We start from the raw sequence: 24,540 nt of genomic DNA on the forward strand, positions 1-24,540 counted from the left end.
TTGATAAATACACAAAAATCATGAATTTAAAACATACTGGTGTATTGGAGTTGCCAAAACATCTCTTGGTTAACCCAAACCAAATCCATTGCCTTCAGAGTCGATTTTGACTCATAGTGACTCTCTATAGGGCAGGGTAGAACTGCCTCATAGGGTTTCCAAGGCTGTAATCATTATAGACGCAGACTGCCACATCTTTCTCCCACGGAGCAGCTGGTGGGTTTCCCAGCCAAGCGCTTAACCACTACACCACCAGGGCTCCTTATCTCTTGGTTACTCTACCTGAATCTTTCTGTAGTCTGAGAGGAGATGAGAGACCAGTGGCGATTCAGGTTCTGCATCCTTTTGATTTCCTTATCACTCAGGGGTAACCGATACCCAAGCTCATTCAGGTGGTCTAAATCTGGAGACATGCTGCTGAATCTCAACATCTGTCCCTGAAACCAAGATTTAAAGACAGTTTTAGAATCCTGGTCAGAGAAGGCAGAGCTTTGTCAAATGCACAGTTCACTTTTGATTTCAGGAAGAAACTGGTCTTTGGTCTCCTACACATTTCTTGGCCACTTACTTGCAATCTCCAGGGACACACAGAAGGAAAGCAAAGCTGAGTCTCCTCATCAGCTAACTTTCGCTGCTGCTGCTGCTATTCCTATTACAGCTATCATTATCCTTCATTGAATGCTTCACGGTTTATGTGCATTTTCTTATTTATTTGACTTATTTACTCATAAGTAATTCTTGCTAGAGCTGATAAAGGAAGAACATTTACTGATGACTAAAAAAAGCTTATTTCTTATCTTTTGCATGGGCTTGTTTATTGTTCAACATTAGTAATGATCGCAACAATGATAGCTGACATTTATTGAGCACTTACTATAAACCAAGCCCTGTTGTAAGTAATATCTCACTTTGTCCTCAAGCAATTCCATGAAGTCAGTACTACTATTCCCACTTTACAAACAAGGACACCAAAAACCAAACCCGTTGCCATTGAGTCAATTCTGACTCATAGCAACCCGATAGGACGGAGTAGAATTGCCCCGTAGAGTTTCCAAGGAGCGCTTCATGGATTTGAACTGCCAACCTTTTGGCTAGCAGCCGCAGCATTTAACCACTACAGAGACACAAAAAATTAACTGAATTGCCCAAGGCCATCTGGGTAGAAAGTGGTGAAATTAGGTAAATAAGAATTGTTGGATTCTTGCTAGATGGAATACAATCCTACTTATCTTTGAAATGACTACATATTGCCTTAAGGGCTTCAAATTTAGGTCTGTGACCCCAATCTCAAAGTTGGTGAGAGGACCAGTCTATGCTCTCAGATCTCTCTCCTCCCTTCATACACAGGACAAAGCTACCTGTCCTGGGTTTTTCCATGGACACTCTTATCTTCATCTAGGAAGCTGGCTGTAGGAAGGAGAAAATATCAGGCAATCTTTGTCAGTATGTGTTTTCTCTTTGCAAGCTCTGCGAATAGCCCATTATCTTTGAAGACAGAATCAATCTTCTAATTATTAAAGCAGAAAGGGTAACTGTTAATGGCAGCACTTCCACAGGCAGACATCAGCAGTGAACAAAATTGCCTTACACGGTCCCTCTATCATGGTGATTTCAGAGTGTGAGTGTGTGCAAGCAGCATAGAGAACAATAATAAGCACTTAATCACATGAATATAACTGAATGCCATGATGAAGGATTGCAGAGCAAGAAGAGTGCTATGTGAGTGTACTGGGGAGTCTGAACCCGGGCAGCCAGGGAAGGCTTTTCTGAGAAAGTGACACAGAACAAAACACCAGAGGTGTATTTTTGGGGGGAGAGAAGAAAACAATTCCAGGAAGCGGGGAGCATCTTGTGCACGACCCCAGGGAAGCACCATGGCTTCTAAGTGACTGGAGAGACAGTGAAGCAAGATGAGCCCGAGGGAAAAATGTGAAAGAGAAATTTCAATTCTCATGGGATCCAGACTTTCTGGAGCCACTGAATCTGTATAAAGTCCTAAAACTATTGTCCTGAGATAATCTTTAAACTTAAAATCTTAAACCAAAAATATCCACTGAAGCCTTCTTTAAACCGAACAACAGTCTAGCTTAACTAGTAAAGAATGTCTGCCATTAGCACTGTGCTCTTTTAAAGAATTTTCCATATGGGATAAAATGGACAACAGCAACTTGAAAGGTTAGATTGGAAGCTTAGGGGGAAATCAGTTTATGTCAATAGGGGAGGAACAAATTGGAAAAGAAGGGTGAGAACGGCTACACAATGTGAAGAATGTCATCAAAGTCACTGTATTGTACCTGAAGAAATTACTGATTTGATGAATGCTTGTTGTGTATTTTTTTAATAAAATAGAAAAAGAAAAGATGAGCCCCTTAGGGAGATAGGGGAAAGCCAGATTATGACAGACATGATAAGCCATGCTGGTTTTTATCCTGAGAGCACTGGAATCCCCTGAAAGTTTTCAGCGGGGAAGAATACGCTACCACTTGTATGCCTACTGTGTTATTTTATTTTCTTTACTGAAAGTTTGAGATAGTTCATAAGTAAGTTAAAAAAAAAAAATCGTTCTGGCACCTAATGGGAGAATGGATTGGAAGGCAAGGGGTGGATGCAAAGAAATCCCTGGAAGGCTGCTGCAGAGCCCCAAAACATAGATCAGGGAGGATGATGGTACAGATGGCAGGCTCGAGAGCTATTCAGGAGGGGACTGACTGGGCATGGGGGGCACGGGAAGGGACTAGCGGTGGGGTTAGAGGAGGTGTGTAGGGCTTTTCTAGGACTGGTCCTGGTTAGGCTCTCTTTATGAGCTGGAAAACCATCTGTGCTCACAGCCAACATACAGTTCACTCCTCTAGGTGTCATTGGGAGCTCAGAAGAAGGAGTAGGTCTATGTCAGGGGTTCTGAGCTTTCCTTAAGATTTGAGGATAGAAGACAGAAAATATGGGATTAAGATTTTAATATATTTACCTTAAGTTCTTCCATCCTTTCCTGGATAGTAGAGAGATCAGATGAATGGCTAGGGTCCTGCCCTTGTAGGATTTCTTCAGCTTCCACTACCCAGGCCTCCAAACCTTCTAAACTCTTGGCAAAGGTTTCATAGTCAAGAACTCCAGCCTTTTTTTTTTTTTTCAAAAAAGAAAATTGGTATTTAGAAATCTAGGGAAAGAGCAAGTAACTATTAAAATTATTTTTTACATTCCTGTATCAAATTGTCTTTCTCAAGATATCATCCCTAAAAAAAAAAAGCTATAGTAATTTAAATTTTCTTCTCTTTAATTTTTCTAAAATTTAGAATTATTTCTGTGTATCATTAATCAATTAACCAATTAATGTTGTTTGTTAAATATGCTGTCAAATTATGTCTGAAACATATTCTGATTCTAACAAGAACTTAAATCATATAAACATGAATACTAATATTAAAGCCACTCAGTGTTTACTAACTGAACATATTTACTCAGTACCATGGAAGCAGATGTTGGTTTAGGGACTAAATTACATTGGAGAGAACAATCCAGGACTCCCATGTCCCTTGTCCCCACTGTAACTTTCAGTTGTTATTTTAAGAACCTGATCTCCAAGTTTGTTTATTTTTTAATTCTTTGGTGTTGAGGGAAGCATTATCTCCATGATGAAAACTGACTCTTTTCCTATGTTTATGCCCAGACTATAGCACACTGGTTTCTAACGCTGAGTGAGTATGAGCTCTGTACCTGTAACACAGTCTGCTGTTTGCAAAGAGCTTGTTCGAGGGCAGATAAGTGTTGACTCAAAGAGACTTGATCGGACTGAATGGCTGATGCAGCAGAAGGGTCCACTTGTTGCTTCAGCTGCTCTCCCAGCTCATGGAGAACAAAAAGGGAATCCTTAACAGTCCCTAGTCCTTTCAGGAGGTCCTGAAGAAGACGAAAATATGGAAACACTTGTCACAAATCAACATGTTACGTGCACTCTTTATTATAAACAGTAAATAGCAAAGGTCCACGCATCTAAAAAAAAGAAAAAAATACGCATCTAGAGGGACTCAAATCTTATTTGTCAAATTACTATACTAGATAAACTTCATTTGAAGAAAATATGATCAAGAATTGACTATAATCCCACTTGACCTTTGAAATGACCACAGATTGCCTGCAGAGCTTCAAACTTAGGTTCTTGACTCCAAACTCAAATTCGGTGAAACTCAACAGAAAGCAGTCTATACTTTCAGAATTCTTTCCTCCCTTCTAACACCAGACCAAGCGACCTGCACTGGTTTACCCATGGACCTTCTTATTTCCACCTAAGAAACCGGTCACGGGAAGGCAAAAATGTCAGGAAACCTTTGTCAGTATGTGTTTTCTCTTGGCATGCTCTGCAAAAATTACGTTATCTTTCAATATAGAATAAATTGCCCCAATTATTGAAGCCAAAGGTGTAATCGTTAGATGGCAGAACTTCCATGAGTTGACATCAGTGGTGAACATAATTGAATGGCACCGTCCTTGTCTCTTGTGGTGCTTTCAGAGGGTAAGATACTAACCAAATAGCAGACAGATCAGTGGTAATCACCTAATCACACAAATAGAATTAAACACCATGATAAAGCATTGAAGAGAAAGAATGGTATGCTATGAGTATATCAGTGGGAGCCTAAAAAGAAGAATAAAATTTATTTTGAATATATATATATTTTTAAAGTGTATATATATACATATATTTTAATACTATTTTGATAATAAAAGCCACATAGCTCATTGTAAAACACTGGGAAAATCCAGAAAAACATACATAAACAGGAAAAAAAGAACATTATTTCCAGTAGAGTAGTAACCAGAAATATTTCGGTACCACTTCCCCTACCTCTTTAGGTAACTGATATTCAATTGAAAACACAGTGCTATATTCAACTTTTTTTTCTATTAAATATTATCATATGCATGAGGAATTAGTTTATTATCAATATCTTTGTATATGTGGTCACATTATAGTGGTCACAACAGACCTGTCAATCTCAGTGGGGGTGGAGAAACCCAGTGATGGCTTTGGTGAGCTGAGGGTAAGAGTAGGCTGTACCTCACCTTTTTCTTGGCCTTCACTTTGTTGGGACACCTCATATGCTCAAAAATAGAATCCAGTGGAAATTTCCTGTGTCTGGCCTCTACTTACTACTACCAATTCTGACCCATGGTACCTCCTTGTGTATCAGAGTAGAACTGTGCTCCATATGGTTTTCAATGGCTGATTTTTTGGGAATTAGATTGCCAGGTCTTTCTTCTGAGGTGCCTCTGGGTGGATTCGAACCTCCAACCTTTCAGTTAGCAGCTGAGTACGTTAACATTTGCATCACCCAGGGACTCCCCATCTACTACTAAGAGAGAACAAATGACAGGTTCTTTTACCTGGACAGTGACCTGTTCCCAGTGCCCCAACCACACATGATGGAGAAGACAGAGCCTGCTATGCCTAAACAGAGACTGTTGTGGAAGGAAAAAGACAAAGGGCTCTTGTGACCTTGACACAGATATCTAAAACATTTACAGTAATAATTTGGAGTTCTGCATTATAAAACAGGCATATCTCAACTCAGGAGAATTGCAGATGACAAATCTTATAAGGATAAAATATGAGGAAGGAAAAAAAAGTAAGGTATTATATTTACTTTAAATATTAAACGCTAGCTTTAAACTGTTTACTTGTGTGAAGGTATTAAAATAGGTTAAACTTTTATTTAATATATTTGTATAACTTGCCTGATTCTAATGAACCAGTTTGGGAAAGCTTATAAAAATATTCTTGTAAAAAGGCACATAAGGACAATAATAAGAGCCACTTGATGGATAAAACAAGAGAAAACTTGTTTCTGAAAAGCTTAAGTAGGTTATTGGCCACCAAAGCGAAAAAGAAAAATATTAAAAAGCTATTAAAACAAAGTATACCAATAAATCAAGAGAGAAAGGTTGCTTTCTACCACTAAATTCTTAGAATAAATTATTATGTAGAAAAAGAGACATTGAACCAAAATGGGCAATGCCTTCAACAGTGGATTCTCAAAAGATATAAAATTATTCCCGCCATGGTCATTTTTTATATTGACCATCTCAGTAAAAACTGATAGCCTCAATCTTTCACATGGATTGCATTCCATTAGGAAAAACAGGAAAACAAATCATCTTTAAAAGTGAAGCAATAGGGAGGGACCTCTTAAATATGATACAAGTACAAACGTATTCTGGAAACCTAGTAGGCTTTTTGATATTTAAGACTTTTTTGCGGGGAGGAGGGGTAATTTTCTTACATACTGGATAATTGGATAACAGCCTTACATACTGAGATACACTAAACCTGACACACATCACCGCTAGCCTGATAAATGTGTGAAGTCTAAGAATGGCATGTTGGAAAAACACAGTTGTTCCTGAACATACGTTGCAGTCTTGAATCCACGCAGCGACTTCATCGTCAGCGATGTCCTTGTTGGTGGCAGCCTTCAATAGCTCATTGGTTTGATCCTCCTGCTGCTGAACTGTAGATGCACACTGTTTGGTGTAGTCCTTGTATCTTTGCCAAAGCTGAAGTAGTGCCTTGCTGGCGTGCAGCTGCTCAGCGATCTCTTCCAGCAAGTTATTCCATCTGGAAGCAACAGCCAACACTCATGAACAGATTACCACATCTCCTCAAATGCTGTTATTTACTATTTTATTTTTCATGATTCTGGATTATGTGAACACGGAACTACTGCAGAGATGTCTCGTTTCTACAGAATAGAATAAAAAGTGACATGCCACAATCTTGTTTCAAGGGTAGATAACTGGGATGAGGGAAATATTTGGGTACCTAACAGGTCTAAGCTTTTTCTCAATGGCTTCACTACATTTACTTATCCTTAAACTCACTTTGGTGTAGTGGTTAAGAGCTACAGCTGCTGACCAAGAGGGCGGCAGTTCAAATCCACCAGCTGCTCCTTGAAAACCCCATGGGGCAGTTCTACTCTGTCCTATAGGGTTGCTATGAGTCAGAATCGACTCGATGGCAATGGGTTTAATCTCACTTTGTGAAAATTGAGACGTTAAGAGAATAGGAGCTAATTAAGTTCAAATTCGTAACGTCTGAAAGTTCTATTATATCATTTATACTAAGGCCTTAGTACAAATAATGCATAAAAACCCCAAAACCAGACAATTCTGACGCATAGCGACCCTACAGATGTAGAGGAACTGTCCCATAGGTTTTCCAAGGAGTGGCTGGTGGTGGATTTAAACTGCCGGCCTTTTGGTCGGCAGCCAAACTCTTAATGTCTATGTACGACAATGTAAAAATTGGCATACTCCATACCTCATATTGACTTCTTTCAGCGTATTGGTAAGAGTCTCTGTCACAGGTGGGTGACACTCCTTTAAGAGTAGGTTGGTGATGGAGCCAAATTTCTGTAAGCTCTGTTCCTGTTTTTCTAGATCATCTTGAAGACTCTGCCCAAGGAAAAAGGACCACAGATGATATGATAGAATTTACATTTTAATAACCAAGTTTAAAGGTAATTTAGAGATGTTTTCATAAATATGTACACGTGATACGCTAAGCAGACATGACTTTGCCCCAGTGCTTTATAAGCTTTCTTTATATAAATGTGTCTTCTCTTTTTATGATTTTGTTCTCACGGGTAGAAGAAGAGATTCTTAGCTGGTGCAGGACCGGGCAGTGTTTCATTCTATTACATATAAGGTTGTCAGGAGTTGGAGCTGACTCAAGGGCAACTAACAACAACATAGTGGCATCAGGGATTCTTCTGGAAAAGCTCACATAGGGTGTCCTTGCCCATTATCCAGTAGAAATGCATGGCCATGGCATGTGTGCAGTCTGTCATACTGTGGTTTACTCTGCTGTGGCGAAATAGCTAAGCGCAAGGTTAAACGCTCGTCTGTTAGCTGAAAGGTTGGCAGTTTGAACATGCCCGGCAGCTCCACAGGGAAAGACCTGGGTGATCTCCAAACGTAAAGATTACAGTGTAGGATATCCTATGGGGAAGTTAGACTCTGTCACTTGGGTTTGCTATGAGTTGAAATCAACTTGATGGCACCCAACAACAACATTGTACTATATACCTATAGAGTTTTTCTACCACAAGCTCCTTAAGAAGCCATGGCTTGGGGACACATTCTGAGTAGCATCCCTAAGTACCACCTCTGGGTGTCCCTCCTTGCACAGAATGTTTATTAGACAGGCTATAGGCTTGGGCAGGGTCTTCTACCAACAACCATGAGGGAATTGGAAGAAAGATGTTTTGCTAGAAATATTGCTGGTTTGATAGACTCAGTTCTTAGAAAAACTTGATAGATGAAGTTGGCTACCAAACTCCTGTATAATTTAACACCCACAGCTGAATGTCTTCAAATCAAAATATTCAAGAAAAAGAACCGTCATCCTTTCATATCTCGAGACAGCTCTTGCAGGTGTTAAATGCAGAATATATTAACTTAAAAAGTATTTTCAAAGTCTTCAAAATGACGATGTTATTTTTAAACTTGCGATTCTCAAAATAAGTTTTACTTAGTTCTTTAACAACTATTTCAGGTTTAGAAAAATTATGTACACATTTCATTCACACCGTCCCTTCTCCCCCCACCCAACAAAACAAAACACTTTCTTAATGAAGTCTGGAAATGAGGCCAACAACATATAAACTTTGTCTGCCAAGCCAGGGAAGTCTACCAGGTGTGAAAAGGGTACATGCTGGGCTTCTGCTGGCATCCCATCCCTTGAAGACCTGTCCTGCCCATCCCATAGACTGACAAGAAGACAGAACAGCGACAGTGAGAGTGGCCCTGTACCAGGAGCCAGGGGGTGAGGGTGACAGCTTGTAGGCAGCAGCTACTTTGAGAGCAGTGACCCAAGCTAGGAGAGAGTGCTCTGGTTAAAACAAACAGTAGCAATGTCATTTTCAATGAGTACAATGAAAAGGGACAGAGAGGAAACCAAGGACTAAGTCTTAGAAAAAGAGGATTTTGTGTGCACGTTGGCATTATGCTGAATGAAAAGAAAAGGACTTCGTAGTTTAAAAGTTTACCACTTTTGCTATTTTTCTCTTTGCTTTCTTTTTAATCCTTTAGAACATGTTTGGACAAGCAGGATAAAAAGAGAAATGGAAGATATAAAAGGCAGTGGCAACGGACTAAGGAGGCTGAGTCATGTACAAAATCATTTTATAAAATACATTTATGCATATATTTATTTAATAGAATTTAAAAAGTCATTTAGTTACACACCAGCTAATCCAAAATTTTGTGTCCACAAGCCAAGTTGGATTAAGTAGCAAAGCAAGTGAGCTAAATTTTAAAGACTGAAAATATAACTAAATCTAAACAATATATGGTCATATTTTGGCAGATATACTGGAGTTCGCATTTGCTAATTTTTTGTTTTTCTCAAATTAAAAAGCACGTGAAGGATGTATTAAATTCATTTCTTACCTGAAGGTTGTCTACTTGAACTTGCACGGCTTCTAAAGAGCCTGTCAGCAGACGGAAACGGGCAAGGGAGTATCTAGCCTCCATAAGGGAACTGTTGATCTCATCAAAGGCCACTTTGTAATTGCTCCATTGGTCCAGCACTGACTTCAGCAGTATCTTCAACTGCCCTGCCTTTAGAGAAAGACAAAAGCTTGCTGTCACAAAAAAGTCCAAATGAATACTTATCCAAGTGATGGACACATTGACATTTAAGAACTTCATCAGGGTGCGAGGCATTATGAATAAACTAAGTTAAACGTGGCAACTTGGAAATTTACGCCTTTCACACATTTAAACATTTAGTCTAAATGCAAATACTTAAAGAAGTGATGCATGTTCATGGACATCTAAGTGAAGAGATCAATATGTTGAACATCACAGTTTAGGAAATACACTGAATGAGTGCTTTAAATGTAAATACTCACATAGTCCTCACAACAACCTGGTGCCAAGCCCAAGCCCATTGCCCTCGAGTTGATTCCAACTCATAATGACCCTACAGGACAGAGTAGAACTGCCCCATAGAGTTTCCAAGGAGCGCCTGATGGATTCCAACTGCCAACCTTTTGGTTAACAGCTGTAGCACTTAACCAGTACCCCACCAGGGTTTCTACAACCTTATGAGGTAGGTGTAATTATGCTCCCTATTTTACAGATGAAGAAACTAAGACGCGTAAAGAAACTGAGACACATAGAGGTTATGAAAATTAACCAAGATCACACTGTTAGAATGTAGGAGATGTAGATTCAAAGCTAGGTAGTCTGGTGTCAGGAAATCAAGTGAGATATATACAAATACATATATATACACACACATAGGTATATATGTAGTGTGTGTATGTATATATATTCATATATACATACACACATACATATACACATATAAAACCATTGTCATCAAGTCCATTCCAACACATAGAGACCCTATAGGACAGAGTAGAACTGCCCCATAAGGTTTCCAAGAAGCAGCTGGTGGATTCAAAATACCCACCTTTTTGTTAGCAGCTCAGTTCTTAACCACTGTACCACCAGGGCGCCATATACATACCTCAAACATACACATGCACACATGTATTCACATACACACATATACACAGACGCTCAATGAATATCTTTACATAAAACATTGAAGAATATTTTTTCCCTATGCTTCTCTGTACCAGAAAAGTTTTTAGTTTGGTCTGTATCATTTAGAAAGACATCTACTTTGGCACTGCTGAATGTCACAACTAATCTAAATGCAATTTATTAAATATGGAATAAGTATGGACATAATGAAGAAAATGGATCACAGAAGTTAATTTGCATCTGCATTCTCTGCTTTTCTTCTCAGCTTAAAGAAAAAAATGTTGAAACCCACCAAGAGACTATATGCTGGGCCAACGGATGAAGAAAGTGCTGCCTGAGAAATGAGGCAATGACTACAGGTGCACACAGGTGCAGGGCCCAGCCTGTGCAAACAGACGGGAAAATAAAGGAGAGAGGAGGACTGTTAAATCGTCTATTTTTCCTTTGTTTGTTTTTCATGACAAGATATTTCTGTAAAAGAACTACTTCCTTTTTTAATTATAGGGTAGATTATGTTCCCAAAATTTTGTGGTGACTTATAAAAATGTACAAAACAAAATAAAATAGATTTTAAATCAGGTTAAAGGTAAAATAAAGATAGACAGGAAAGCTGAGTCTAGAGCAGAGAATGTGAACAGTAAGCAGCTATCTGCTGTGTGTCACTGGTCCCAGTCACTTAAACTCTTTGTGTCTCAGCTCTGTCTCTGTGAGATATGGATAATAACTGTCTGTGCAGTTGTGCAGAGGCCCTGGTGGTGCTGTGGTTAAAGCGCTCAGGTGTGAACCAAAAGGTTGGTAGTTTGAACCCATGGGAGAAAAAATATGGCAGTCTGCTTCCATAGAGATCACAGCCTACGAAACCCTATGGGGCAGTTCTTCTCTGTCCTGTAGGGTCTTTATGAGATGAAATCGACTCGATGGCAATTTTGTTTTTTTATAGGTGCTGTTGTGTGCTGAAAATGAATGTTGATCTCACATTACAAAGAGTACTGTTTGTTGTTATATTTATCTTCATTATTGGAGGATTCAGTATTTCATTCAACCAGTATTTATCAAATATCTTCATAAAGCTTACATTTTAGTAAAGGAAATTTAAACAAACAGTAAATAGTAGGTTGTGGTTGTTGGGTGCCATTGAGTCAATTCTGACCCCTAATGACCCCATATGATAGAGCACAATTGCCCCATTGGGTTTTCTAGGCTGTCATCTTTATGGAAGCAGATTGCCAGGTCTTTCTCCCACAGAGCCACTGGGTGGGTCTGAGCTGCCAACCTTTCAGTTAGCAGCTGAGTGCTTAACTGTTATATATATAAAAAAAAAGAAGTTGATAAATAAGATGGATAAACACAAAGCAGAGAAGAGTTGGGGGAGCAGGGTGAGGGTGAGGAGGCTGCGATTTAAAACAAGATGGTCAGGAAAGTCCTCAGTGAGATGGTGAATTTAAGCAGAGACTTTGTGGAAAGGGAGTAAATTATGCAGCTGTTTGGGAGAGGGGTTCCAGGCAGAGGGAACAGCAAGTACAAAGTCCCTGAGTGGGGACACAGGACACACCTGCTGTGTTCAAGAGCAGGGGGAGAGCAGGGTGGCTGAGCAAGTGAGTCTGCAGGAGAGTGCAGGCAAGGTCAGAGAGGCTGAGAAGGCCACACAATGTGGATTTCACAGGCCATCACGAGCTTTGGCCTCATTATGAATGAAGCAAGAGTCTATGTGGGGGTGGGAGGGTTAGCAGAGGAGTGACATGATCTGACTTTCATTTTAATAGGACCTCTGGTGTGGAGCCTGCATAGGCAGCCAGTGAAGTAATCAAGGCGAGAGACGATGGTGGCTTAGACCTGAGTGGCAGCTGCAGAGGTGGGGACGGGTATTGGATTCTAGATCTATTTGAAAGTAGAGCTGACAAGCTTTGCTGATAGATTGGATGTGCAGTATGAGAGAAAGAACAGAGTTAAGAATGACTCCAAGGCTTTCTGCCCAAGCAACTAGAAGGAAGGAGATGTCATTAACTGAGAAGGCAGAAGGTTTGTGAGGGAAGACTGGGCATTAGATTTGGGCTTGGAATTTTGACACACAAATGGAGAGGTCTAATGAGTTGGATGGCGAGACTTCATCTCACATACTTTGAGCACATTATCAGGAGGGACCAGTCCTTGGAGAAGGACATCATGCTTGGTGAAGTAGAGGGTCAGTGAACAAGAAGAGGACCCTCAACAAGATGGACTGACACAGTAGCTGCAACAATGGGCTCAAGCATAGCAACGATTGTGAGGATGGTTCAAGACTGGGCAGCATTTTGTTCTGTTGTACACAGGGTGGCTGAGCAGGAACTGACTAAAGGACACATAACAACAGCAAAAGTGGTTGGATCTCTCTTTCTGTCCCTGCCCGTGTCTCTGTTTCTGTCTAGAGTTTAAGAAAGAAGTCCAGGCTGGAGACACACAAATGAGAATTGTTTGTGCCTAAGGGGAAAAAAAAACAAAAACCCTGCTGTCCGGCGGATTCCAACTCACAGGGACCCTAAAGGACAGAGTAGAGCTTCTAAGGAGCAGATGTTGGATTTGAACTGCCAACCTTTTAGATAGCAGCCGAACGCTTACGGTATTTATGGAACCTAGTAGCACAGTGGTTAAGAGCTCAGCTGCTAACCAAAAGATCGACTCTACCAGCCGCTCCTTGGAAACCCTAGGGAAGTTCTACTCTGTCCTATAGGGTCGCTAGGAGTCAAAATAACTTGACGGCAATGAGTTTGTTTTTTGGGGGTTAGCTGGTGTTTATAGCCATGGAAATGGATGAGCTTATTAAAAGAGTAATGTTTAAAATAAAGCTTACTTTCTAAGAGACATCAGAAGCTCGAGTTTTTTTAAAAAGAGGTTAATAAAGTAGACTTAACAGTTTAAAGAGATGATGTACAGACTTCATCATTACATACTTAGTTACTTTAGTAAAACCAAAACCTAAAATTTGGAGACAAGCTGGCCAGCGTGGCCTTGGCATTCACTCTGCACAAGCAATACTACCATGTGGTCTAGATCTGCCCAGGTTTCGGTGAGTTTCTGCAGCGTGCACTTGACAACACCAGAGACTTCTTCTTTCTTGTTCTGAATCAAAGCAAATCCATTCTGTTCGATTGTCTCTACTTCTTTTTCCTTTGCTTTAATCAAATCTTCTAGATCCTGAAAGATTAAAAACAAACAAAAAAATGTCATTTTAAATTGTTCTTTTATGGAACTCTGGGCTATGTTAAATTTGAGCCATTATAGTCTTATATCCTAAAAACCTTTTATTAGTCCGAAAAGTTTATGATTCTCAGAAGCGGGTCTTTAGAGTGTTACTTCTTCCTACACTTAAATGCAAAAATTAGTCTTTTTATCCCATGGGAAATTAGCATAAATTAAAAAAGGAAAATTTGATTATTTGCTAGATAAAGAAATGGCAACATGTAATATTTTTCAAGGAGCTTTATATTCCTAAATTCATATATGCTGGTATTCAAAAAATAGTTCTAGCTCATAGGAAGAAATGGGATATGATGGGATCCTGGGCTCCAGTGTCTGAAATCTGCTGCTGTCAGACTGGGTCCTTTTGGGTAAGAAACTTCTATATGTCTCAGTTTCTTCAGAAGGAAAATGAGAAGACTGAATCAATAATCTCTTATATTCGCCTTCGTTCCCTACAATACTCTGATTCTGAAAGATTATAGGCTTTTCTCATGAATTGAATCCTTATTTTCTTTAGGATGCGCATTTATCACTGCCCATGTGAATTGCTCAAGAAGGAGAAATAATACCAGGCAGAGATTTGAAGCTCATACTTAACCACACATCGTAATTCTAACTTATATTTCAATGCCATTTGAGATTTTGAAAATTTCAAGGCAGGCCGAGATTGTCATCAACAATGTACTGATGAATAAGTAGATGGTCAAATTACAGGACCTGTCTAGGGTCACAGAGCTGGTGAGTGTCTGAGGTGGGATTCGAACTCAAGCCTCTGAGGTTATTGACTTCCAGGCCAGTGCAGGGGAAGGTGCTAGCTTAACCTCAAAGTGTGGAGAGAATGGAAATCCCATGATGTGACAAGCGTTGCTTCAAGGCATGGCTACATCCCCATATTCAGAAGTAAATGTCCAGAATTAAAATAGATTTGCAGGCTTGGAGTTTAGAAAAGAGAAAATTACAAAATATTCTAGGTTTGGATAATGTCTCAATTGTGTAAAACAGATTTTCATTCCTTTCTTGTAATCTACATATGGGTAATAACATGTCAACAGGCATTGCTAGTAGTGGGGTGCTGGCCAGGAGTTCAGGATCTGCTGTTTGTCTGCCCCCTCTTTTTTGGTTGTGGTTCAAATTTTTAATTTCTCTCTATCTCATTTATCAAAATTTACCAAAAACCCATTGCCATCAAGCCAACTCTGACTAATAGCAACACTACAGGACAGAGCAGAACTGCCCCATAGGGTTTCCAAGGTTGTAATCTTCACAGAAGCAGACTGCCACGTCTTTCTCCCATGGAGCAGCCGGTGGGTGTGAGCTGCTGACCTTTTGGTTAGCAGCCAAGCACTCAACTACTGCGCCACTAGGCTCCTCCGTTTATCAGATAGGGATAGTAGTATTTTCTGCTTACCTCAAAGGGATAAAATAATTAGATAAATATCTATGAAATATCTTTTAACCTGTCAAATACTAGACAAATGTCAAGTAGTATTATTATATTCATTCATTTGCTAATCTACTATGCTTCAGGGTATATTTATTTTTTCTCCTTAATTATCATGAAGTTATTTCTGTCTTGATGTATCAGTTAAAAATGCATGCATTTATTAGCTTAAGGAGATCATTTTTTGTTTTTAATGTTGTTCTCTCATTTCCACTTTCTAATTCTGTCCGTATTTTGACACCTTTGATAATTACCAGAGAAGGGCTATGGTGACTACTGGGGTTACAGGCCCTTTATTTCAATATAGAAAACATAATTAACTTCATTATTTAAGGATTTCTCAATTTACTTCTCTAAAGAATTAAATAACCATGACTAACCTTTATAACGTCTTTAATAGGAGTCAAAAATTCAGCCACTGAAAATTAAAATTATCCTCACTGATCCATAGATATTAACTTTATTTAGGGAGAAATATTAAATGAATAATCCATTTTTTAAAAAACGCATTTCTAAAATGCCTCACACATTTACATTGGCGTAAGTGCAAAACCTAGGTGGGAAACAGGGTTGAATACACATTTTGTGCAAAATAAAGGTGTGTTTTCCTTTCCTTTCAATAATAATTAAAAGATGATTCCATTTCTGATCAATGAAAAGAAAAGCCAAACCTAACATTTTTGTTATAATAAATCACTACCAACTTGGGTTAATTCATACATATCAGTTTTTATGTTGGTTTAAATTAATAAATCATCTTGAAAGGACTGGGAAAATATTCATACTTTTTTAAACAAAATAAAGCTTGTACCCAGTCACTGTTTCAAGCAAGCTGGCTCGAATTTCACACTTTGGTCCAAGGGAATGATTTCTTAAAAATGACAATAAATTTTATCAAGGTTTGTGGTACTTGCCAAATAGATTCAGGCAGTTGTGCTATTGTGATTTATATGCGATGCCCTAAAATAACTGTGTGGACTACTTTCTTTGTTTTAAAGTAATGAATTTTCATTTGAAATCACAAAATGGCATTGCTATCCAAAAAAAAAAAAAAAAGAAGTGGCCATGGAGTCAATTCCAACTCATGGTGACCCCATGTGTTACTGAGTAGAACTGCTTCATGGAGTTTTCTTGGCTGTCATTTTTATGGAAGCAGATCACCGGGTCTATCTTCCGCAGCACTGCAAGGTGGGTTCAAACTGCCAACATTTAAGTTAGTAGTCAAGCACAAACCATTTGCCCACCCAGGGAAACGTGGCATTGGTATAGAATTCTTTAAACCAGACTTAAGGAGCCCTGGTGGTGCAAATGGGTAAGCCCTCGACTGCTAACCAAAAGGTTGGCGGTTTGAACGCACCCAGTAGTTCCACGGGAGAAAGGCCTGGCGATCTGCTCCCATAAAGATTAGCGCCTAGAAAACCCTATGCGGCAGTTCTACTCTGTCACATGGGGTTGCTATGAGCCGGAATTGACTCGACGACACCCAACAAGAGCAACAAACCACACTTCCAGCTCCTGACACTGCCTGACCTGTTTCTCTGGTGGACTAAAACTTGAGTCCTAAATGTAGAAAAACTTGGCCAAGCTTCTGCTATATTTTCCAGATAGGAATGTGTGCCTTTGTTAAATAGAAGATATACACATGAAAAGAAACAAAATGGAAAATGGCAGAAAATGGACATTAAAGAGAAGAAAACCAATAGAAAGAGGAAAAATAGGGGAGAAAAGAAAAGAAAAAAACAAAAGGAAAATGATATTAATGTATTATTTCCATCTTTCAATAGTAAAGTTCATCACAACATGGTAACAAGGAAGTGCTAATCTTGCAAATGCCAACACTTAGAAGTATCTTTTCACTTCAATGGAAACATTTTAATTTAGGCACTCATCCTTCCAAGTAAAAATCTGAAACTCGGACTTATTTGGAGATTTTAGAATTTATTGGCCTAAACTAGAAATAGGGCCGGCATCTGGAAAATTGGAAACACTATGAGTCTAGTTGATACGTGCTTATGGTCTTTAATTTTTTCCACACTCATCTTCTGATGTGAGGCATTCTTTATTTCCAGGTACTTCTCCATATGATGTTTTTCTTTGTCATTTTTATGCTCCCTCAAAATTGCAGTCCATTAGCTAAGGATGCCAGCATGAGGAACATCTGCCCTAAAAGCTTCCTAAAAGCTATGGCTAAGCATTTAAGTGTATCTCTCTTCACATTTGCCTCAAGGAAAAAATGAGCGTTGGGCAGAGACTATTGCCAAAGGTTTTTATTTTTGAAATTTAGAACATAAAAACAAGATTTGGGGAAAGAAACTCTTCTGTAGAATTGCCTCACAGTCAGGTCTTTGTTTTTAGGGAATGCTGCAAGGGAACGGCCACAGTGAATCTGTAACCTACTACCCACTGCAACATGTTACGCATTACTGATTTAAGCATTTTTATCACAGCATTATCTCTAAATGCTCTTTTTTTTTTTTTTTTTGTATGAACCAGAATGCCTAGGGGAAGATTCCGTGTTCCTAAGTATTGGAAAGCCTTCAGAACGTGGCAGCTCCCCACGAACCCCGGTCTTCATCGCCAATGCTGAAACCAGCAGTCCTGATGTGACACAAAGGAAGTAACACTGTCACCCGAGAAGCCCTCGCCTGCATGATTTGAACCAGAATCCAGCCAGCCTCTAGTGCTTACTCCAACTTACAGGAAGCACAGAGGAGAGAAAAGTAAATTAAACAACATCTTAAGGAAATACTCAAGCAAATCCTGACCCTGGTCCAGTCTACCGTTCCACAACAAATTAATAGTATTCAAAAATAATAATTATAAGGAGACTTCAGACGCCCAACAAACAAATGTAGGATGTGGATACTGTTTGTTACCTTATTTGAATAACTCAACTGAAAAAAGACATTTTAAAGATAACTGAGGAGATGTAATTACTGACTGAGCATTAAATAATACTAAGGAATTATCACTCAAATTTTAGTGATAATGGTATCAGGGGTATAGAAGAAAATGTTGATTTTTAGAAAAGTGGATTATAGTGTGTAGATATTAAATAATATAATGTCTGGGGTGTGCTATCAAATCTTTAGGAAAAAAAATTAAAGAATTCCGGCAAAATCAAAATCCTGTCAAAATCTTGGTAACTATTACATCTCGTAATCAGCACACAGGGGATCTCTCTACTTAGGAGTGTGTCCGAAAATTTTCATAAATTCAAAATTTTAAAAACAGGCAAAAAATCAAATAAATTTTTAAAAACCTCTATAAACTCACATAATCAGAGAAATTTGTTCTTAAACACATTTTTTTTTAAGATTTAACTCTCCATTCAGGGCCTGCAAATTTGTGTACCGTACCCCATGAAATTGTGAAATCGAGCCCGTCAGCCACTTGGCCAGTTTACCTGACAGTCTTTCATTGCATTCTCAACTGCTGCCTGATCTCCAATTTCATGTTGTTGTTTCAGTCTCTTCTCCTGGGTTTCAAACCACATTCTCAGACCTTGTACGTTATTTTCGTATTCTGACCACGATTCCAATAAGCCTTCCAACAGCTGGATCTGGACAAACGAAATGAAATGAAATTTGCAATTTTATTTGAAAATCAAATCATTCACAGGCTAATTACTTTCACCACTATTTTCTCTAAGTTGGGTCATCTTTTTTTTTTTTTTTTTATCGTGGTAAAATATATGTTTGCCATTTTAACCGTTTTTAAGCGTACAATTCAGTCACAATAATTACACTGCCCTTGCTGCACGGCCATCATCATTACTCATTTCCACATACTTTTCATCACCCCCAAACAGAAACTCAGCACCCCTAATAAATCCCCATCTCCCTCCTCCCCCAGCTCCTGGTCACCACTAATAAGCTTCTTTCTGCATTCATCTATTCTAAGTATTTCATACAAATGGTGTCATAGAGTATTTGTCCTTTTGTGTCTGCCTTATTTCACTCAATGTATTTTCAAGGTTCATCCATGTCGCGACATGAGTGAGAAGTTTATTTCTCTTTATGGCTGAATAATATTCCCCAATATGGATATAACACATTTTTTAATCCATTCATTTTTAATCTATTCATCTACTGATGGACACTTGGGCTTTTTTCCGAAATTAAGTATTCTTAAAATACAATCCTTTATACATGTGATAAAAACAAAACTGAATTTTATGAAGTGTGAATCAATTACTATTTTTGGTAGGCAAACGCAGAACGTAAGTAAACATGAAGCAAAAGCAAAATAAATTAAGAGGTCCTTTTTAAAATGTTAAGCAACACGAGATACACAAAGAGCAGAGAGTGCATAAGGAAAACAATTAACAGGAACAAAGGCAGTTCAGAGCGATGGGATTTCCGCGTTTCCGGAAGCACCCGTTGCCCAGAGTAGCCACACTCCTTGTGAAATGAGTTTTTCTCTTCAGTTTTACATGTTACAGAGTGTGCCTGTTCTTGGTATTTCTGTGTGAACAGAGACAGCAGCAGGCCACTTGGCTTACCTTTTCCGTTACTAGACCCTGCAGGATTTGCCAACTTTTATTCATTGCACCGAGTTGCTCAGCAAAGTCAGTCTTATCGCTGCGTTTACTTTCCACATCCTGACTGCTGATTTGTAGCACAGACTGGTTCACAAAATCGACTGTCAACTGTTTGCAGTTAATGTCTATCTTAAAACCCTAAAAAAAGGGGAGGCAGGGGGAGAAACCAAGGTCATACATATACATGACTTATTATTTTATCAGGAGCTGGAAAGCCTTAAGGAACCTTAAGTATTAATATTATCATGTCCATGATTGAGTCCAAATGGCACAATCTATGTGTATTTACAGAGATTGTTTTTAGAAGTTGACTCTCTCTCTCGCTATAATATAAATGTATATATATGTATACAAGAAATCCTGGTGGCACAGTGGTTAAGTGCTCCACTGTTAACTGAATAGTCACCAGTTTGAACCCAGCAGGCGCTCCACAGGAGAAAGATGTGGCAGTCTGCTTCCATAAAGATTCACAGCCTTGGAAACCCTATGGGGAGTTCTGCTCTGCACTATAGGGTCACTGACTCTATAGGGTCAAAACTGACTCAACAGCAGTGGTTTTTTTTTTTCGTATATGTGTGTGTGTGTATGTATGTATACATACATATATACATACACACATGCATACACCATGTGTGTATATATGTATACATAAAAAATATATATACACACATACACTACACCACACCCATTGCCATCGAGTTGATTCCGACTCATAGTGACCCTATAGGACAGAGTAGAACTGAACTGCTCCATAGAGTTTCCAAGGAGCACCTGGTGGATTCAAATTGCTGACCTTTTGGTTAGTAGCCATAGCTCATGACCACTATGCCAGCAGGGTTTCCAGCATATACATATACATATATATGTATACATACACATATTTATACACACACACACACATATGTTGTAAGAGGTTAAGTATTTGACTACTAACCAAAAGGTTGGTTGTTCAAACACACCCAGAGGCACCTTGGAAGACAGGCCCGGCAATCCATTTCCAAAAAGTCACAGCCTTAAAAACCCTGGGGAGCAGTTCTACTCTGTATACATGAGGTCACCACGAATCGGAATCAACTCGACAACAACTAACAACAACGCACATACATACATATGTGGGTATGTTTATATCCTAAGTGGAGGATGTAGAATTGGACAAACTGCATAACCTCATTATGAAAATATTTATAATATTTTTATTTTTTTTTTAAATGACACAAAACTGTTTTCAATATTATTGCGAATACTGGACAAACTTGCCATGCCTATAAGTAGAGATGCACATTTTTTATCTCTGAACTCCCATCTGGTCACTACGTATAGAATATAAATGCCAAGATCTGATGCCCATAATTTGAGTTTTTAGATTCCTTCAAATAAAATGATTCAAAAATATGAATAGCTTAAAACTGAAATGTTTACTTACTTTGTATTTCTGAAGGTATTCATGAACTTCTTTGTAACCTATGGCATTTTTGATATTCTCTTCATCCTTTTGAATGACACTTTCCATCAGAGAAATCCAACTCATGACTTCAGTAATGGCATGGCGGGAAGGCAGCTTGTCCATCTGGAGCTGTCCAAGTATGAGACAGAACAAGGCAGAAGGTTAAAAGGCAAACCCAACGTCTGCTAGGATAAAAACCCTACACTAATTCCTGTTAATGTACCAACAGAGATGACACTTCCTAATAAAGTTTTTGGATCTTAACACTACTGAAATCAAACCCGTTGCTGTCGAGTTGACTCCAACTCATACTCATAAAAAAAATAGCGACCCTAAAAAAAACCCAGGGCCGTCCTTACACGCGTGAAATTAAACTTCAGGCAAACACTGTACAATAATAGCCATCTTATGTTCCCTTGACATCCAATACTATAAACATTTTATAAACATTAACTAATCAAAACACTAGTCAGAAGAAAATATTATCCTTATTTTAAAATTAGTTTTATGAGTTTAAAAAACTTAACTACAAAACATTCAGCAGATGTATTTTATTAATTATCTTGTAAAATCCCTGTGTATTATGACTCAGGAATGTTAAAAGAAGAAAGAAAAATACCACACTATGGGCTATCCTTTTCTAGACTTTTGGCACTCTAACATTTACTCCTAAAAGGCAAAGTGAATTTCCTCAGTCTTTAACTAAAACACAATTCAGAATCTTATTAAACATTTATGCAGATACTGATTATGGATAAGCACTTGCAGGAACAAAAAGCAGTCATTTAAAATATTTATAGATCAACTTGTACTTGGTGCTCAAGGACACAGAAATGAAGGTGACATGGTCCCTGCCTTCTGGGAATGTATAGCTTCTGATCCGGAGGCATAAGTCATACACATTTGACACCACAGCTATTGTCCCTGGTATACAGTGATGAATGTCAAAGAGAGATAAAATATCTGGGCATTCAGGGAAGGGAGGCATATCTCCAGACAACAGGAATGCTGACAGTTACTGAATGCCTGTTGATCTATGGTAGGTAAGATGATAGGTCTTTTAAACAGGTTATGCTATTAAGTCTTCATAAGTACTCACTTTATGAGGAATGTGTAATTACCACATTCAACCCATGAGAAAGCAGGTGTTCAAACAAGACCAGACAAGGATCCCAATATGCACACATGTATATACACGGGTGCACACGCACGATGCACACACACGCACACACACCCGCACACACATCCCACATGATAAAGAAGCCCATGGACTGGAAGAAATGCCACCTGAGCAGGACTTTGTAGAAGAGCCCCACTTAACGTGCAATACAGAGGAAGAGAAAAAGCAAGATGTCCAAGACAAAGCTGATTTAAATTTGTGAGCCAAAGCAGATGAATGCACTTTCCAGTTAATAGAGTTTACACCAATTATTAGTAATTACACCGACAGTTACTTCTCTACCTGGTGGAGCTTCTCCTGTACGACAGGAATATTGGTCAGCAGTTCAGTCCACTGGCTGTCAATGTGGGACAGCTCTGCCCGCAGGGTGGCTGTGTCTACCTTTTTAAATCGGAGGAGCTGGTTTCCGGTGCTCAGAACTGAGGATTTCAGGGAAGATTGGGCATCCACTTCTTTAGAAAATTCCTAAAAGAAGTAGCAATGCACAAATCAGGATTAAGTAAGCAGACCTGTCATTTAAGGAAAGAGACCAATTTATTGCATAAAGTGATTTCTTCTATGTCTCAGGGGAGTTACATTGAGCACCGTGGACAGAAACAAAAGAACATACTCAGATGTGGCCTGGAATGAAAGCCAACTATGAAGCCGTTATTCAGGAATTACTCTAAAGAGGAAACATTGAAGAGTTGAGCCCTGTTATTTTTGAATAATTATTGACCACACATACGAAGTTTACCACTGACAAATTCTTTACAGCTTACTTTATTAAGTATATCCATGGTTTTCTTTTATTATCCTTTATGTCAGGACTTATTTTTAAAGGGCTACAAACAGCAAAATAGAATCAAATACCTTAGATTCTTAGGCTTACCAGGAAAGCATTCAGATGGTCACGGACCATTTCCAGTTCTTGTGGGACTGTCACAGATTGCTGGGACCAAAATTCTAGCTTGTCTTTTGCAGATTGTAACCACTGGATTAGAGCTGCCGATTCACTCTGATATCTGTAAGTATATTAATGAGTCTATTAAGTAAATATCCAATCTCTGCCTCTGCTAACCCCAGCTATTCACCAATGCCAACCATTAAAAAAGAAAAAGACAAAATAGATTTAGGAGAAAAACGTGCTGGGTTGACACTCTGAAATTCTCTTATTTATATCTAAACTAAATCAGTCTCCCTGGGTTTTAGCTTTCCTATTTCTAAATTTAAAATAAAAAATATCTTCCTTCTGTTCCTTCACATTGAGGTGATTTTGAAAAAACTGGATGATAGTTATAAAAGCTCAAGATGGCATGGAAACAGGGCATTTTATTATGTAAAAATCAACCCTCCACCTCCCTTGGATACTTTCTGTTGCCCTTGGGAATCTTCTCCTTCTCAACATACACTTTCATATACAGCTAACAGGCACGAAGCCCTGATGGCACAACAGTTAAGTGCTTGGCCACTAACTGAAAGTTGGTGGTTCGAGACCATCCAGCGGCTCCACGGGAGAAATGACCTGATGATTTACTCCCATAATGGTTACAGCCAAGAGAACCCTATGGGCCAGTTCTATTATGTCACATGGTATCACTACATGTCAAAATTGACTAGATGGCACCCAATAACTCGACAACAATAACAATAGGCAAAAGAGAAAGATAGCTACCTTATGCAGCTGCTTCCCTGCCCACTTTTAATTTTATGTTTACACAATTGTACGAGAATCCAGTTAGGCTTTGTATGTATCTTATTTCCAAAGCATGTGGTAAGTTCTTTGCAGGAACATCTCTTTTCAAATCCTGTACCTATTGACCTCATAAATACTCTCCAACACTAAGCTAAAAATAGACAAAATGGTCACTGTATTACCTGGTCCAGTGTTTCAGTATTGTTTCCAGTCTGTGAAGTTCCTTAGCCACTTTGCTGGTGTTGGTCAGCCAGTGCTCTCCAAGGTGATTGAGCTGGCTCTCCAGATCTGAGCAGCTAACGGATATCAGAAGTCGCTTCCCATCGTCTAATACCTGATATAATTTGGGCTGGTATTCATTAAGGCTGGATTTTAAATGCTAAAATGATTGAAAATATTTGGTCAGAAGTTTATACAGTACCATTTTCTCCTTAAGATTACAATTTCTCAATTGCTCACTGTGTTCCCCATTACCCTTTATTCAAGCTTG

General features: G+C 38.8%; 1 protein-coding gene across 16 annotated transcripts in view; it reads right to left on the reverse strand.

Moving 5' to 3' along the window:
* The window catches only part of SYNE1 (spectrin repeat containing nuclear envelope protein 1), a 558,323-nt gene that overhangs the window by 92,522 nt on the left and 441,261 nt on the right, over positions 1–24,540 (reverse strand). For all 16 annotated transcript variants that reach the window (XM_049903961.1, XM_049903971.1, XM_049903893.1 and 13 more), the window contains 13 exons: positions 24,233–24,429; positions 23,247–23,379; positions 22,658–22,840; positions 21,175–21,324; positions 19,713–19,889; positions 18,615–18,770; positions 13,567–13,722; positions 9,445–9,615; positions 7,313–7,446; positions 6,406–6,610; positions 3,712–3,894; positions 2,966–3,112; positions 283–437 (listed from right to left, as the gene is read on the reverse strand). In XM_049903961.1, coding sequence (XP_049759918.1) covers positions 283–437; positions 2,966–3,112; positions 3,712–3,894; positions 6,406–6,610; positions 7,313–7,446; positions 9,445–9,615; positions 13,567–13,722; positions 18,615–18,770; positions 19,713–19,889; positions 21,175–21,324; positions 22,658–22,840; positions 23,247–23,379; positions 24,233–24,429 — 2,147 coding nt within the window. The remainder of the gene's footprint in view (positions 1–282; positions 438–2,965; positions 3,113–3,711; positions 3,895–6,405; positions 6,611–7,312; positions 7,447–9,444; positions 9,616–13,566; positions 13,723–18,614; positions 18,771–19,712; positions 19,890–21,174; positions 21,325–22,657; positions 22,841–23,246; positions 23,380–24,232; positions 24,430–24,540) is intronic.

The sequence above is a fragment of the Elephas maximus genome, chromosome 1 (assembly GCF_024166365.1).
Source record: "Elephas maximus indicus isolate mEleMax1 chromosome 1, mEleMax1 primary haplotype, whole genome shotgun sequence".
Classification (NCBI taxonomy): domain Eukaryota; kingdom Metazoa; phylum Chordata; class Mammalia; order Proboscidea; family Elephantidae; genus Elephas; species Elephas maximus.